Here is a 17581-nt window from a genome sequence, read left to right as displayed (position 1 = left end):
TTTTATGTAGCTTAGATTTTTCGAAAGTTATTTTTATGAAATATAAAGTGGCAGGGCACAGCATCAGAGGTATATAGTGTTGCTTTCCCTCCAAGGGGCCGTAACCTTTACCGCAAAGTCTGAAGAATATTCTTTAACAGCAAACGAATGCTTCTGTGGTTGAACAGCCATGTTCAGTACGGTCGTATTGTTTATTATTACTATATAATCTAGAATATTATATTTTATTTCTTATATCCATAACATACACATATTTATTTAAAAATGAAACTCGAATAACCTCTCAAAACAAGCTATGTATCTGAACGATTTGCTGATATCTGTAAGAATAAGTACAATCTATTGGCCTTAAGAAATTCTAGCATTGGAGCATAAGAGTAACTTAGTTGTAAATTTGTTGGTCACAAATTTTTCCTATTGTGCTTAATATTTTTGACCTTGTCTGAATCCGGTCTGGGTTTTACGTGTAGATAAAATGAGTCAAATTACAGGAGAGAGAGAGAGAGAGAGAGAGAGAGAGAGGAGAGAGAGAGAGAGAGAGAGAGAGAGAGAGAGAGAGAGAGAGAGAGAGAGAGAGCGTTGTTGTTGTTACAGATTGAAATTTTAATAAGGTTTTTCCTGCTGGCGTCAATGAATTTGAGTCACTCATTCGAACTAATGCACGATAATACGGACGCGTGACATGGTGCTTTGTATATGGGAAATCCCAGTGACATACCTATCTAATTTCACACACGCATATATATATATATATATATATATATATATATATATAATATATATATATATATATATATATAATTATTCATAATACACACATACTTACGTACATACATACATTAATTTTACTACTGAAACTACTCTCGGCAAGAATTGAATAAATGGAGCAGCAGAGTAACAAATTCCGACTTCTCCTTCAAAATCCTATCCCTGAAGACAAGAAGTGATACACAAAACTAGATAAGTGTTCCCATAAAATTGTTGATGCCACAAGTGCTTTAGCATTTGAGAGAGAGAGAGAGAGAGAGAGAGAGAGAGAGAGAGAGAGAGAGAGAGAGGAGATTGATTGATTTATGTACTGTGTAGAATTTGATAATGGCAGTGGCCTCATGCTTAAGGTAAAATTAAGATTTTAATTTGAAAGAATAGTTTGTTCCTTATCACTAGACCACAAAGGTCATGTTTATTTGTTCTCTATCCGGATTCGATTAGATTTTTCTGCTTTTAAAGCGTCTTTTGTTTGTATACAATATTGAAGAACGGTGCTTTTTATTCATATTGTTAACGTTCCCTTTGAAGCTTCTAACTTTTTTTTTAGAGTATTAAACCGAATAAAGGTTCCTCGTCCGCTCTTGGTTTAAACAGAAGCTGGCATGCTGGCTTAACCGGCTTTGACATCCGTACGTAAGTCCTGTCGTCGGGATGTCTAGGCACAATCTCTCTCTCTCTCTCTCTCTCTCTCTCTCTCTCTCTCTCTCTCTGTCGCATGACTTAAATTTGATCACTTTGAATATACGTTGATTCATTGGGAAATCCAGGTTATTTGTACGATAACATCTCGCAGACTTTTCTATTTACTGGACAAATGAAATGAATGGTTAGGGCGACCCTTTTTTTTTTTTTTTTTTTTTTTTTTTAAATACTGTCGGTAGGTAATTTTTAAAAATACTTATAACATCGTGGTTACATCATCGATGCGATTTTTAATACAAAAATCGGCGAAAAGTTGTGGTTATACTGTATATAGAAACAGCTTCACTTACATATATGACAGTTGTCATGGAAGAATGTCAGTTTTGAAAAATATGGATTGAGGAAAGTTAGGGAAAGGTGACTTCGTATTTATAAGATTTTTTTTTCTGAATTGCATCATATCTATAATGGGTTTGAGTACATAACATCATAGTTTAACATATTCTGGAAAGCCTTAAGAGAATGGGTAATCACGAAAATAAGTCTGTGAGATGTAAATAGGGTTGTATTATGAAGCCATAATAACTATAAGTGGATAATGATTACGATAATCAGTTTTTTTCTCATAATGTAGTTTATGCTTCCATGGAGATTAGAAGTCCTACGCCATTTTCCCCTTCTTGTTTTTCCATTGACATGTTACCCAAGGACTCTCAATTCTATACATCTGCAGTAAAAGGGTCATACTTGTTAGACTAAATATTGAACTTATTTTTAATTGTTCTCTACTTGAACGCCCATTCTTGAAACTGCTAGTATGCTTAAGGTGTCCATATATCTGTATTTGTGTATAACTGTTATTTGTGTATTACTCATGGTAAACTCATCTTAACCCCCCTTCCATATTCTTGAACAGTTGGCTGAACTTCTGGTCAAAAGCAAAAATTTTGCTGACTCAATAGTAACAGGCAATTGACAATAACATAAATGTAAATGCAAAATGCTGAAAATCTGATATCTGGAAAATGTCTTAATATTTGGAAGGTTGGAAAAGGGATGTGTGTTTTGCTTTCATGTTAAGAGTGCGACGAAGTTTGTTCTACATCTCGAAATAGGTTTTATTAAGCAGTTTTCTGGGTAAAGTCAGTCTGAAGAGGGTAGTTTGTCAGGTTATGTATTCCGCTTTATTTCTCTCTCTCTCTCTCTCTCTCTCTCTCTCTCTCTCTCTCTCTCTCTCTCTCTCTGTTGCAAGTGCTCCTATAGCACAATTGTATAGACCAGTGTTTTCTCTCTCGAACCTAACGAGGAGGGAACTGGGTGGGGAGCATTTCCTAGATATCCAGTTTGCCTCGTTTACTGTAATCTTTGCTGTTGTACCTGGTTATTAGTTAACTAATGAGAGTGAGTGAGTGAGTGAGAGTGAATTTCGTTGAAACGTAGTTTCAAAGTTGTCTATTTACTATACTTTGACGGTTGTTTTTCCCGTCATATACAGCAGAATCCTACTCTCTACAGGACCTCCACTGTCATTTTATCTCGTTTGTTCAGTTAGAGTAATTGCACAGTCGACATTATTCACCAACTGATATGATTTCAATAACTCACTAAATGCTAAAGCATCAAGATTTGATGCGTCATCCATCCAAAGATTTAAGTTTCCACAAATCACTAATTCATTTTTCTCCATGATAATCATCTCAATGAGTTCACTGAATTCTTCAAAGATTATAGTGGAATTTGATCTCAGAGTTTTTAAATTGTTACAATGGATATATATTGTGTTTTTTTAATACATAGCTTTTTACACTAGTTCTTTTTAACATCTTGAGATTTGAGTAACCATTATGAATGAAGAGCCCGACACTCCCACCATACCTACCCTCTCTCAATGTGAGAGGTGTGTATGGGGGGTGTCATTTTAAAGGTTTTTAAAGGCCACTCATGAATGGCAGAGGCAAGGGACAGTGACATTGCCCTATCAAACAGTGCAATGCCCCTAGAGACTGGCCATATATACATGTGATCAGCGCCCAAGCCCCCTCTCCACCCAAGCTAGGATCAAAAAGGGCCAGGCAATGCTGCTGGTGACTCAGCAGATAGACCTCTAGGATCTCCCAAACTCCCCCATCCTTAGCTCACAAGGATGGTGGGAATGCAGCGACCGAAGATACCAACGAGTTTGAGCGGGACTCGAACCCCAGTCTGGCAATCGCGTCATGGACGTTACCAGTGAACTTAGCCTTGTCGAAGTTACTTAATCATGTTTGTTCGTATGTCCAAATATTTCCTGTTTATCACATCTCTAATTTTAATAGCTTTATTACCTACAGATTGTATATTTACATAGCTATAGTTTATGACGTTCTTAGTATCCATGATCAATATTTTCTGTTAGTCTATTCAATTCCAAGTCATAAGCTTTGCAATCTCTTGAATTTACTATGTGGTTAATGGGTTTGTTCAACTTTGTGCAGTTAATACACTTTGGAATTGGTGAATTACACTCCTTGGTGGAACGTTTCTTGAACATTTCCCGCAGAGTTCATCATTCTTAGACTTGCAATTTTTTTTTTTTGTTCAAGATATCTATACCTCTGACAGTGGTAGCAGGTGAACACGTGTTACCTATCACGTATAAGTACCCCATCGTAACATAACTTAGTCCCCATCATCATGAATATCCCTCCGAACTTCAGGATCACATTTCAGCACATAGTGGGTAGTCCCACTTGCAGCATTTTCCTTCAGTAATACACTTTCTTCTAAGTCTATATTTTGGATTTGGTCCAGGTAACGGTTTCTTTGAATCTAGGATTTTATTAATTCATCTAAATTATTGTAAACATTGCATATCATTATTTTTGGTTTTAATTTTACAATTTTTCTTGTGTCGACAAGACAACCATTCTCTCTCTCTCTCTCTCTCTCTCTCTCTCTCTCTCTCTCTCTCTCTCTCTCTCTCTCTCTCTCTCTCTCTCTCTCTAGATTGTAATTACGTCTGACCTTGACTGTGGCTATTCCATTAATTTAATGTTTCTCGGCAAATGTCGGTTGTTATTGTTGGCCGAGAAGCCGCAGGTGATTCGAGAAACTGCCTGCCCTTAATTAATATACAAAATCTTTTGGCCTAACAGTCATTATTTTGTTTAATTTTATCCATAGTTATTTTGTGATAATTTTAAAGATGGGAATTGTTATTTTTGCAATAGTTCTTTGTTATCACTAATACTTACATCTCTTATTTTTCTGAATAGTATAGACTTTTATCATTTATTTTTTTTAGAATTGAATTGTTCTTTATATTATTCTGGATAGTACAAATTTGTACTTTTTTTTTTTTTTGCATAGTACTAAAGTGTACTTTATATTTTTCTGGATAGTAGGCTACTGAGTCCTGTTACATAAATCATATTTTGGCCATGGTTTATTCAACGATCACAATACTCGTTTATTAAATATAAATAAGTTCTGCGTTTAAATTAACTTAAACTTTTATTATACACAATTGTTTTTTAAAGGTCTCAGATCAATTAAGTGTAATTTAATGCATTATGATTGATGACAATCCTACTGAAATGTTACAGTGGACGCATAATGGCATCACTGAGTACGAATGAGCGATACATAATATCCTTAACCTTTTCCAATATTTTAAACTCCCTTTCTTTTTTTTCAGAGACCATGGTCGGTACGTCAAGGCCAAGTGGAAGAACGTGCAAGTCGGGGACATCGTGCACCTGTCGTGCAACGAGATCATTCCAGCGGACATCGTGGTCCTCAACTCTTCCGACGATTATGGCATCTGCTACATCGAGTCTTCCAATCTGGACGGAGAAAGCAACTTGAAGCAGCGACAGTGCATTAAAGGACTTGGGATGGTAAGGCAGAAATATGAAAATGTGTGTGTGGGGGGGGGGGGGGGGGGGTGTTGTTTGTTAGAGCTCTTTTGTATGATAATTAGCAGCTTGATGTCACTTATTATTTTTCATATTTTTAAAGATTGGAGGCTCAATGCTAAGTTACTTTTATTGAAGATGACTTTGGTGATTATGAATTTTTAATGTAGGCCTATATCTTTATTGATTATTATTATTATTATTATTATTATTATTATTGTTATTATTATTAGCTAAGCTACAACCCTAATTGGAAAAGCAGGGTTTTATGAGCCCAAAAGCCCCAACAGGGAAAAATAGCCCAGTTAGGAAAGGAAATTAGAAACAAAGTACAAGATAAGTAATGAACAATTGATATAGTTTAAGAACGGTAACCAACATTAAATATATATATATATATATATATATATATATATATATATATATATATATATATATATAATATATATATATATATATATATATATATATATATATATATATATATATATATATAGAAAATCACTGTCATTTGTATGCCAGAGTAATTTATTTACCATTCCCCTTTTTATTATGCCACAGGACGAAAGGTTTGAAGTATCCAAATTCGACTTTCGGATGGAGATCGGTGCCCCCACCACCAAGATCTACCACTTCACAGGCTCAATTCCCTTGCCTTCGGGAGATCGGGTGCCCCTCTCCAAAGACAACTTGTTGCTCAGGGACTGTGCTTTAAGAAACACAGATTTCATTGAAGGCATTGTGGTTTATGCTGGTAGGTACAAGGTGGTGGTGTTTGGGGTTGTAGGCATACCAAGAGAAAGGGTAATTGTTTATGTATGATGTATACAGTAGATAGTTTGCTTAATAATAGCAAGCCTCACTTACCCATCCCAGTGCTAGTCGAGATTTGAAATGGTGTAGTTTGGTGCAATGTTCAATAATGCTAATAGCATTAAATTAAAGATGCCATGACAATTTCATTGGAACTTAGAATTAATAGATATATTTAGGCAGCCTAATTTTTCTTTAGTACCTATTGTACATTTAATCTCGTTAATACTTTCTATAAAAACAAATAGGTAGTTTTGTTCTTCCAGAATGTGAGAAATTATAAATTTTGATGACTTCAGGCAAGCTTATCCTGACATTTATACTTCTCTACATTTGTATTCTACTTTTTTGTGATTAATAATTTTACTCTCGTACATTTATACAATAGTGTTTTACTTTTGGAGAATAATAGTTTTGTATATATTCTCCTCTAGGCCTTTACTTTATCAATTTCCAGTATATATTACTGTAGTACAGTATATACAATCTAGAAGAATTGTAAAGGATTAGGAATAGAAGTTTCCTCTACTTGTTTGTTTAAAGAATGGCAACTCGTGAGGGAATTCACACGACAGTTTTGTACATCTTGACTAGAATAATTGAATAATCATGTGCCCCTTAGAGTGGTTAACTGCAACTGCAGTTATTTAGATAGCAATTCATCTAACAATTTAAGTCAACTTTAGAAGCATGTTATAATTTTTTCTTACTTGCAGGACGTGAAACCAAGGCTATGTTGAACAATGGGGGGACAAGGTACAAACGTTCCAAGTTAGAGCGGAGGATGAACATAGAAGTCATATGGTGCGTCGTCATTCTCTTCATCATGTGCTTCATATCGGCCATAGGGTCTGGTGTCTGGCAGGTAAACTACTGGGAAAGGAAGAAAGTTGAATCATTTTCTTTGTAATGAAAGATTGCTGAAGTTACAAGAAAACATTCAACATTACTCCTCGTTGCTTTTATCACAGTGACTTGTTTATAGAATAAACATTAGTAAATTATCTAGGGAATTAATTTTCTTTATTGAATATTGTACAAACTGTAAATGTCTTATAAAATATGAAATGATTGAACTTGTGAAGGTTATGATTATAAGGAATTGTTTAGGTTTTACTGCAGTATCGTGTCAGTGTACCTGATATTGTTCATTCTGCTTTATTAGTATTATTAAAAAAGGTCTTTTACACTATGTAGAATTTTTCACTGTGTACAATGAGAATACAACTGCTACACTTTACAGTATTTTAACAACAGAATAATTTATTTAATTTCAAGTAATATCTTTTAGAATTCCTAATAATTCCTTACATGAGTAGTTAGTTATTGATAGGTAATACAATATATTATGATATATCAAGTTATGAATAGTGAATGATCTAATTCCTACCCACAGAGCTATTTTGAGGAAAGCGCAATAGCCGGGAAAGTGCCATTTATTCCTCCTGATAACCTTGATCCATCTGTCAAAACGACAAACCTCTCGAACAACCCCATTTGGGTGGGGTTTATCAGCTTTTGGACCTTCATTATCGTTTATCAGGTGGGACTACATAAGTTGCTCTTTGGCTGCAATTGTCAAATCTCAAATATACGTAATGTATAGATGTTAAAAAAAATTACTATCTTTTATGAATTTCTAATTTTTTCATGTCCATTTGGGAAAGTTTATCATTGTTTTTTTTATTGATAAATGTGAATATTTTTTCATATAATTTACTGTGCAGTATATAGATTAAACATTACCTTAGGGATATCAAGGTTTTTTTTTTTTAATATTCAAATGCAGCTTTATAACACCTTAATTCTATATGTCTAGACAGATGGAATACAAACTTTTAAGATGAAGTGTTTTTTCAGGTCATCATTCCCATATCTCTGTATGTGACTATTGAGATCATCAAGCTAATGCAGATATACCACATACACCATGATAAAGTCTTTAAAGATAAGAAAAGTGGTAAAACTATAGGTAAGAATCTATTTCACCAACTGTGCTTACCTGATAGTTTAATAGTTGTACTGTATTTGGAAATAGTTTGATACCTGTATTACAAAATTTTTCATTAGAGTATGCTAATGTTGATTTATTTTACTTATGGTATATAGTTTTTAAGTTTGGAGTGAAATATTTTCCAAGCACTTCCCTAATATTGAATTTGGTAATTTTTTCATCACTATTTTTGTACTTATTTCTTCTTTTAAAGAGTGTCGAGCGTTGAACATTCCAGAAGAACTTGGTCAGGTGGAGTATGTTTTTACAGACAAAACAGGAACGTTGACTGAAAATAATATGGTCTTCCAGCGATGCTCAATAAATGGTACCGATTATGGTCATACTCCTGTGATTATTAACAAAACTGGGGTAAGGTTCTTTTGAAGTCTTAGTTTAGTTTGAAGTATTGTAAGTAAATGTAGAAAAAACTCTACTATCTATATCTTTTGAATATTATTTTTACTGTACAGATAGTGTGGTATTTAATTATTGGCATCTCATCTATTGTTAGTGTATTTTAAGGAGTGATATGATAGTATTGGAATAAAGATCAATTAATTTGGAGGTCGTGATGCTGGAATTTAGGTAAATTACTTGTATATGGAATATAGTTGATATGTTGACAAGTTTGCTAGTTAATGAAATGTATCATGGGTTACCAAAGTTTTTTGCATATATTCAATGAAATAATGGAAAAGCTTAGATCTTCCTGCAAGAAAATATTTTTGACAAGTGTATGTAAACTAAGTATTGTAGTACTGATATAATTGAAAATATTTTCAGATTAAACTTGAAAGTTTCATCCATTTCAGGAAAGTAATGAGCGAGATACTTTTACCCTCAACAATCAGCTACAACAGGAGTTAACATCCATTGAGCTTCCCATAATTTACACTCAGCCTGGCAGTAGACAGATCTCATCCACACCACCTTTGAAGGAGTCTTTGCAGAGAGTGTTAGATTTCTTTGTCACACTTGCAGTTTGTAATACTGTAATTGTAGCAAAATATCCACATAGAGATGAGGTACAAATTTTTCTACGTTTAGCTCTTTCATTTCTGGTTTCTTTATGGGGAAAATTGTGCTGGTCGTATAATTTGTGTGAAAACCGTCCCTTATGAGGTATTACACATGCCAGTGGAAGTTTGTAGTTACCCAGTACTTCCTTTGGCCCTTGTGCATTATTTTTTACTGGGCTATTGTCTTTGTTTGACTTTAATTTTGTAGTGTGGTAAGTTATAAGCAATTTGATAACTAGACTGTTGGGCTAAAAATTTTATAAGAGGGGCAGGGTGTGTTGTTGTAAACAACAATGCTTGTATATGTGCCAACACTTTCAACTTACAAATGGACAATTGTTTTACAATTCTAGTATTATTAGTGTCCTAATTTATAGTATGATAATATTTAGATTAGATTTTGAATTTAATTCTACACCAAACTGAATTTTATGAAATTTAAATGGCTTTGTTTGAAATTATAGATGTAATGATTTTGAATTTTAACTACTGTACAAGAATTTTATTGGGAGGAAACTGACTATATTGTATTGTACCATATTTTAGTGGCCCTGTAAAGTTCTCATTTGTCGTCTTATTTGTGTTTTCAGATGAATGCCAGTGGTACTATAGTGCCAAATGAAAGTGCCAACAGTTGTAACATTAGTGAAGCTGATAATGCAAGCTTTGACACTACAAACACTAACTTAGATTCAAGTTTTAGTACCTCAACCAGCACACTGAATTCCAATTCCAATTCTTGGAAGTCAAGCCGTTTATTACGTGGCATTTTGTCCCTATCAAGACCGCTTTCTCCCATTGCGTCGTCACCTCGAAGTACGCCTCCTCATACTCCTGATTCATCTCCACGTCATCCGCCTATAAATAATTTAACACCCAATCATCACCTACCACCACCAACTGTTAGCGTAATGCTTAATACTATTGATCCATCAAGTAAAAGTGGCAAACTGAGTGACAACATGGGAATAGTCTACTCTGTTCAGAATTCAGCTCCAGCAAGGCCATCTCTCTTAAATATTCAGACAGCCCAAGTGTACAATGCCAATCTTTCAAGGGATGCTCGTTCCTTGACACCTTCACCTATGGATATCAAGCCAATCTACGAAGCCGAGAGTCCCGATGAACTTGCACTAGTCGATGCAGCCTACAAATATGGTTGCCGCTTGCTCAAGAGGTCCCTGCACAATGTATTGATATCTCTACCTGGTAAGTAATTTTATAATTCCCTCAATGGCATTGAATATGGGTCTTGATTCACATTAGTATATACTGTAGTGTAATGTACTGTATACTGGTTTTCAGTATTTGTAAACTTTATCCCGGTTTTGGTTTTGCTTCACAGGGTATGGATTGTGTGAGTATGAAGTGCTGCATGTTCTACCTTTTGATTCCAATAGAAAAATGATGTCTATTATAGTTCGTCATCCTGAAACACAAGAGAAGATTTTATATTGTAAAGGTAAGATTTTTGCATTTCGTTGTATCATTTATAACTCTAGGTACATTTGGAATTATAGAAACTTATGTGAAAAAGGCAGTCTGTAGTATAAAAGTAATAACTATTCAATATGAATGTTTTTTCCAAATTGGAGAACACTTATTGCTAAAAAGACTTTAATTATAGGCATAAGCAAATTGCTGTTATTGATGAAATTATACTGTAATTAAATTAGGAATATCTGAAGTGTGTGAAATTACATTTGCTATTTTCATTTAAAAAAAAAAGTCAGATTCCCCTGTATATGCTGAGCAGTTATACATAAAAATTAATTATGATAAAATTTTACTTTATTATTTTCAGGTGCTGATAGTGCTATTTTAGATAATTTAAGTAGAGCCATAGATGACAAAACAAAGTTGAGAATATTCCGCACTCAGCAACAACTAAATAGTTATTCCAAGAAGGGTTTGCGGGTGTTGTGTATGGCCAAACGAGTTCTCTCAGACACAGAGTATGAGGACTGGGCCATGAAGCATAAAGAGGCTGAGAATGCCCTCTCTAGTCGTGAACATAAGCTTCAAGACTCGTACCATAGGATTGAGAGAAATTTTGACCTAATAGGTACGTGTTTTGGGAATTTTATTTTAAATCTATAATACTGTAAATTTATTAAGCATTTGGCCACCAAAACTATAAGTTGCCTGTTTCATGTAAACTCTGTGGACTGGTAAAACAATTTTTATAAGTATACTGTACTATTTTTAATGGGTTTGACACTTTGTGTTACACAAATACTATAAAGTAGTTTCCTTTGAATTCTCGAAAAGATGGGAGAAATTTAATGAATTTTGTAAAAGCCAACCGGCAAGTTTGTTACTGAAGTATACCTATTTTACAAAATGTTTAGTGCACAATAATTATTGCTTTAGATTTTAAATCCCTAATATGTGGGTGATTAACAGAATTTTCTTTTTAATTTCAACTGAAAAGTGTACAGTATATATATACATTTTATGATGATTAGGTCATTGATACTTCTTTTTAGAATTTACACTTTTCACCTTGGTGATTTGAATAGTATTTTCTATATTGCTTGGTGTTGAAATGCATGATGTTTGACACAATTTGCTTATTATACAGGTGCCACGGGTATAGAGGATAGATTGCAGGAGGGAGTTCCTGAGACAATCCAGGCATTACGAAATGCTGGTATTGTTGTGTGGGTTCTAACAGGAGATAAACAAGAAACTGCCATCAATATTGCATATTCATGTTCACTATTTGCTTCAAGCATGGAGGTCAGTTTGAGTTGTGATGATCTGTTTTACTACATGGATGTTATTTTGTATAATATTACCTTTAAAGGAACATTATTTGATAGTTACTTCTTATTAAAAAAGTAGTGGGAAACGATATCCATGTAGCTTAATTGAAGGTAACTTTTTGTCAAATACAATTATCTCAACTTTTAATTTGATGGTAATTGTTGCAGTTATGTAATCATGTATAATTTTTGTTTTTTTCCAAGATTTAAGCAATACTGTATTCTTTTGACTTGATAAGAATTCTATGCAAAATTTTTCAGGCAAGGACAGAGGTAGAGTATTGTAATTAATTGATACCAAGATTAGTAACAAGGATTTTCCTTACAGATTCTTAAACTGAACGCTCGCACAAAAGATCAAACTGACCGAATGATAAAGTTTTTCTTGCAACAAATTGAACAAGAAGAAGCATTGCAGGCACAAGCAACAACCAATGGAGGTGCGCGGATGTCTGGTACCTCGAGAAGAGCAAGCTTAGAATTTTCCAACATTCAAGGAAATTCACACAGGGCCTCTGACTCCACCAAAAATAGGGGACTTGTGATAGATGGGAGAACGCTAGTGTAAGAACTGTAGTTTCGTTGTCTTTTATCAATGCTGAGTTGTCTGAAAATTGTTTCCTTGTAATAATTTTTATTAGTTTGAAAAGAACCTTTGATTATAGGTGGCCCTTATTTACAAATACTCATGATTGTTACTGTTGTGGAAATATCTCTTAAATGCTTCATATCTTGAGAACCATGCCACTTTGGTATAGCTGAAAATTTTCCTGGATTTACTGCAAGAATGTTGCCAGAAATAATGTATTTTACTGTACTGAAAGTTGGTGTTGGCTTTATGGTGATATGCATTATACTGTAAATTATAAAAATCAGAGCTTTAATGATTATGGTAATCCCTATAAATTTGTCCATTAAAACATATACTGCTGAATGATTTCAATACCAGTATATTAGCTGTTTCTAACCCAAGTGTCATGCAAACTTTTAAGTTTAAATAATGTTATATTTCAAATGATGATCACTATAGAATAGTCATTGATGCAAGTAAGGGAACTAATTAGTTTGTGGCTATGCCAATTAAGAAATATTTCTGCCAGGTTAGGTTGTCATTGATTGTAATTTCAGAGGTTTACTAATCATAGTATTTAAAAAAAAAAAGGTTATGGCAAAGGCATTAATAATTATAAAGAAATATTGAAGAGTGTTCCTTTAAAGGAACAGTAATTTTAGAATATAGTGTTTTAATTAAATCTATTTTGAAATTTTTGTAGTGTCAGACAGGTTAGATTTTTTTTTGACATTTGATAATTAGATAGTCAGCCTCATGGGAATCTAAAATACCTTGTGGTTTGGCTTTGGCTATTTTCTACTAAGATATTAATTATGGTATTCTGTTTGCTATTAAGATATCAAGATGAAGAGAGTGATCATTAATCTCATTGAAGATTAAATTGTCATCTAAATTATATTAACCTCTATATTTGGAAATATTTTAAGACTACTGTATTGAGTCAAGGTTTTTGCAATGGTGAACACATTCACAGAGCAATGGTGGTTGTAACAATGAACACATTTGTGTTCAATAATCTTCATATTTATCCAGTTGCTCTTTGTGTTTAATGAAATTTTATTTCCTTCCAGGTTTGTCCTTGATCATAGAGCCGATTTAAAAAAGTCATTCCTTAAACTTGCTCAGAAATGTAGCTCTGTGCTGTGTTGTCGAGCTACTCCTCTTCAGAAATCTCTAATAGTTAGAAGTGCTAAGGATAACCTTAAAGTTCTTACACTAGCTGTAGGGGATGGTGCTAATGATGTGTCCATGATTCAGGTATGGGGAAATTAAATACTGTTATCTATGAACAGATGTAGCTTTTACTGCATATGCTTAAGGGTTTCTATTATTGAATTTTTTGATTTGTACTTGGATTTTGTATCTATGGTTTTGCTGATCTTTGCAATAAAACAAATAGTGGAATTTTGCACAGAAACTTGGACATCATTGTCACAACTAATAAAGATTCTAGAAAAGGAAAAATTGAGTAAACCTAATCTAGGTTAAATCACTGTTAATAATTTTGAATATTCTGTAAAGGTAACCCTTAAATGAAATACTTACAAATGTTAGTACTGCACAATGTAAACCTTATAACTCTGAAATAGGTTTTACTTTTTCATCCCCAATTTGTACTTTCCAGACAGCAGATGTTGGTATTGGTATCTCTGGTCTAGAAGGGAGACAAGCTGTGATGGCATCAGACTTTGCAATTGCTCGTTTCCACCACCTTGAGAAACTTCTATTAGTTCATGGCCATTGGTGCTATGATAGATTGTCACGTATTATTCTTTATTTCTTCTACAAAAATGCTGTAAGTACTTTGAATGCTGTATTCTTATTATAAGCCTTTTTGATATAATGAAAGTTTTTTCTTTAAATTGTGAATTACTCAGTAAGTGAAATTTATATTAATGGTTATTAATTTATATTATACAGGTGCTGTATTCTTTTTTTACTGTATACATTTCTTTCACAAAAATCATGCTTAATTAAAGTAAATTTTTTAAGCTATATAAAATAACTAAAAATATTAAATGATGCATCGCTTTAAAGATTAAAAGTTTTCACCTTGTTTTTCAGTCTTTCGTGTTTGTTCTGCTGTGCTACCAGCTTTATTCAGGCTACAGTGGTAGTAGCATGATTGATCAGATGTACCTGATGGTATTTAACCTGCTCTTCACATCAGTCCCTCCTATAATAGTTGGTTAGTGTATGAGGAATGCATTCATCATAGTTATTTGTATAAGTACAGTATCTGCACACGTAAAGTTAGTATTTTGTGTTTTTTTATTTGATGATAGTTTATGTATTATGGATCAGTATGTGATAAGTTAATTATGTATGAGCTACACATATATATACACACACACACACACACACACACACACACACACACACACACCACAGTTTGACCTCGTGTCCCTGAAGTATTTACTGAACTTATCTACCCTCTATTTTATTCTATCAGATAGGATATTTATTCAGTTTTCAATTGCAATCTTAATATTTTTTGTTATTCATTAATCATTTATTACACAGGTGGCAACATAGATATGCTTGCCACTGAACTGCTTAATTCCCGTTTTTACTTGTAATTTTATGCATACATAATTTTTTCTATGCATGTTTGAATGATTGCAAATAATAGCAAATTTTGTTTCATATTATAAATTAAAAGGGCATTTTTATCAGTTTCGTATGGTATACGAAAGAATATGAAAAAATAAATATTTTGATGTGAAACTATAAATTTAATAAACAAAAATATATTTGCTGTTCAATTGCAAAATTTCTTTCTGATATGTATCACCATTATTTATAAATTTTATTCTGCTTTATATTGCAATTTTCAATTTTCATATTTATCCTTTAGTTATGTTATGAAACATCAACGAAAGTAGCACATGATATTGCTTACTGTAAATATTTAGGGTTTTGTAATCGATCACAGCTTATTGCTAATCAAATTTATGTTAAAGTAATTGTTACTGTGTTACAGATCGGTAATATCTTCATAATATCCATATAGAATAGTCCTAAAATGATATTTTTATGAATATTCTAAAAAATTATCTCATGGTTTTTGCATAATTTTAATGTTATCTAAGCTTTTTAAGTACTGTACGTTTAAGCATTGCACAGATATTCTGTTTGTTTTGAAATGGCAGTTATTCCTTTACATGATGCAGTAAACCAGTTCATATGTTATAAGTTGGCCATACCAAGAAGCAGAAAAACCTTTCTGTGCAGAGCCTGACAGTGCTTTTATGTTCTAGTACCGAAAGGGTTGAGATTAGTTTAATGAGCATTAAATGATCCTTGGATTTTTTAAAAAGGAATTTTACGAATAAAAAATTTTCACCAAATAGGAAAAAATAAAATTTGTGCATTGTAAGAAGAATGTTAACCTGTTCTCTCTCATCAGGTATTTACGACAGAGATGTTCCTAGGGAACTCCTTATGTCACAGCCCCAGTTGTATGCTCAAGGCCAAGAATCACGACTTTACAAACCTCATTCCTTTTGGATTAACATTTTGGATGCCTTATACCAAGCTGTTATTATCTTTTTCTTTGGAGCTGTGGTAAGTGTGTGTTTTCTTTTAAAATAATTTTGTATGTAAAAATTCTGTTCATTTTTCAAAAAGGAATGGCTAAATATTTAAAGTAGAGAAGTTTCATAAGAATAGTCCTGTACTATATTGAGGAATTCAATAAGATTTTGAGCATTTTCTTCAATTCAATTCTTTGTTCAAGGGGTCTTTTGATTCCTAATCTGTTTTATCTCGTCCAATCTTCATGAGAAAATAAGAAATAAATTTGTTGCATATATTTCAAAAGACACTAGATTTGTATTAGAGAGAGAGAGAATTCATACCCTAACCTAGCAATTATGGAATTGTGAATCTTTTGTTACAAGAGTAGTAGTAGTATTTTTGGAATTATTTTTAGTGTATCATAACCAGACCACCAAGTAAATTACTTTGCTTATAAGGTTAGAACAAAAGGTTAGTTTTTAATAATTATGAATTAGATTTTTGTAATCTCGGTTCTTTTGGAATTTTATTAATGGAGGTAATAAAATTAATTGAATGAAAGATTTGGCAATTGAATGGCATAGTCCATAACAAAAGCATATCAATTTGGCTTTTACCTTATTCTAAGATTGATGCAAAAGCCATTCACTTAGCCAACAAAGCTAACAAATTTATAATACTTGAATTTACTGGGTGATGTTATTAGAAATTTTCAAATATCAGTAGATTTAACTCTTATCAATGTTACTCTACTACCACCTCTTTAGTACTGTTCAATACAATGTTACCTTTAGCTCACTTTATGTATTACTTTATTGCCATTTTCAATAAAATAGCTTTCAATTTGAATGTAAGAAAGATGTGATTGGATTACTGTTTCTTTTACTGATAGACTTTTTAGTAACAAGTACCAAAATAGCTATAAGCATAAAGATTTAATTTGCAAAAAATCATATTCTACCCAACTTTCAGAAATTGACTCGCAAAGGTCAAATTATATGTGTACTACATATTTAAACACTTAGTAAGCCTCTTATACTGTATTTTAATGAAGTCCTGTATCACTTTTGCTGTTAGGAAATGTCATTTGTTCCTTCATGAATCCCAACCTTCATCTTGTAACTAAAGTATGGTTTCATCGAAACTGAAAACTCTACTGTTTAAAATTATAAGATGTCGATCGTCACTGGTGGGATAGCAGGGGAAGCCCAGCTCCCCTTAGAACAAGGTGTCAATAGTCACAGGTGGATAGCAGGGGAAGCCCAGCTCCCCTTAGAACAGGGTGTCAATAGTCACAGGTGGATAGCAGGGGAAGCTTAGCTCCTCTACCAGCTCACTAAGAAATCACTTTTAACTTCAACCTTGAGTACAGTCATGAAAATTGGCTTATTAATTGCTTTTTTCTTCATCTTTTCTGATTGCTTGTTTCTTTCTTTATGAAAAACACACACATAGGGGTGCAGTCCATGCCATGGAATTCCTGTATGACATTGCGGGGCTTTCGTGTGCAAGCGCAATGGGGATCCCCATTCTTTATGCCCTGCCTGCTGGGGGCATGACCATAAACAGTTTTCACTTTGTGA

General features: G+C 33.2%; 1 protein-coding gene across 1 annotated transcript in view; it reads left to right on the top strand.

Moving 5' to 3' along the window:
• Positions 1 to 17581, top strand: part of LOC137621534 (phospholipid-transporting ATPase VD) — a 209876-nt gene that overhangs the window by 164591 nt on the left and 27704 nt on the right. Inside the window, 16 exon segments of the mRNA XM_068351903.1 lie at positions 5090 to 5291; positions 5871 to 6063; positions 6839 to 6987; positions 7519 to 7665; positions 7983 to 8094; positions 8330 to 8487; positions 8931 to 9143; positions 9728 to 10346; positions 10483 to 10599; positions 10942 to 11202; positions 11722 to 11879; positions 12234 to 12469; positions 13550 to 13736; positions 14104 to 14274; positions 14544 to 14667; positions 15889 to 16046. Coding sequence (XP_068208004.1) covers positions 5090 to 5291; positions 5871 to 6063; positions 6839 to 6987; positions 7519 to 7665; positions 7983 to 8094; positions 8330 to 8487; positions 8931 to 9143; positions 9728 to 10346; positions 10483 to 10599; positions 10942 to 11202; positions 11722 to 11879; positions 12234 to 12469; positions 13550 to 13736; positions 14104 to 14274; positions 14544 to 14667; positions 15889 to 16046 — 3205 coding nt within the window.

Source organism: Palaemon carinicauda, chromosome 28, assembly GCF_036898095.1.
Source record: "Palaemon carinicauda isolate YSFRI2023 chromosome 28, ASM3689809v2, whole genome shotgun sequence".
NCBI classification, from domain to species: domain Eukaryota; kingdom Metazoa; phylum Arthropoda; class Malacostraca; order Decapoda; family Palaemonidae; genus Palaemon; species Palaemon carinicauda.
This window is presented reverse-complemented; position numbering and strand designations above follow the sequence as displayed.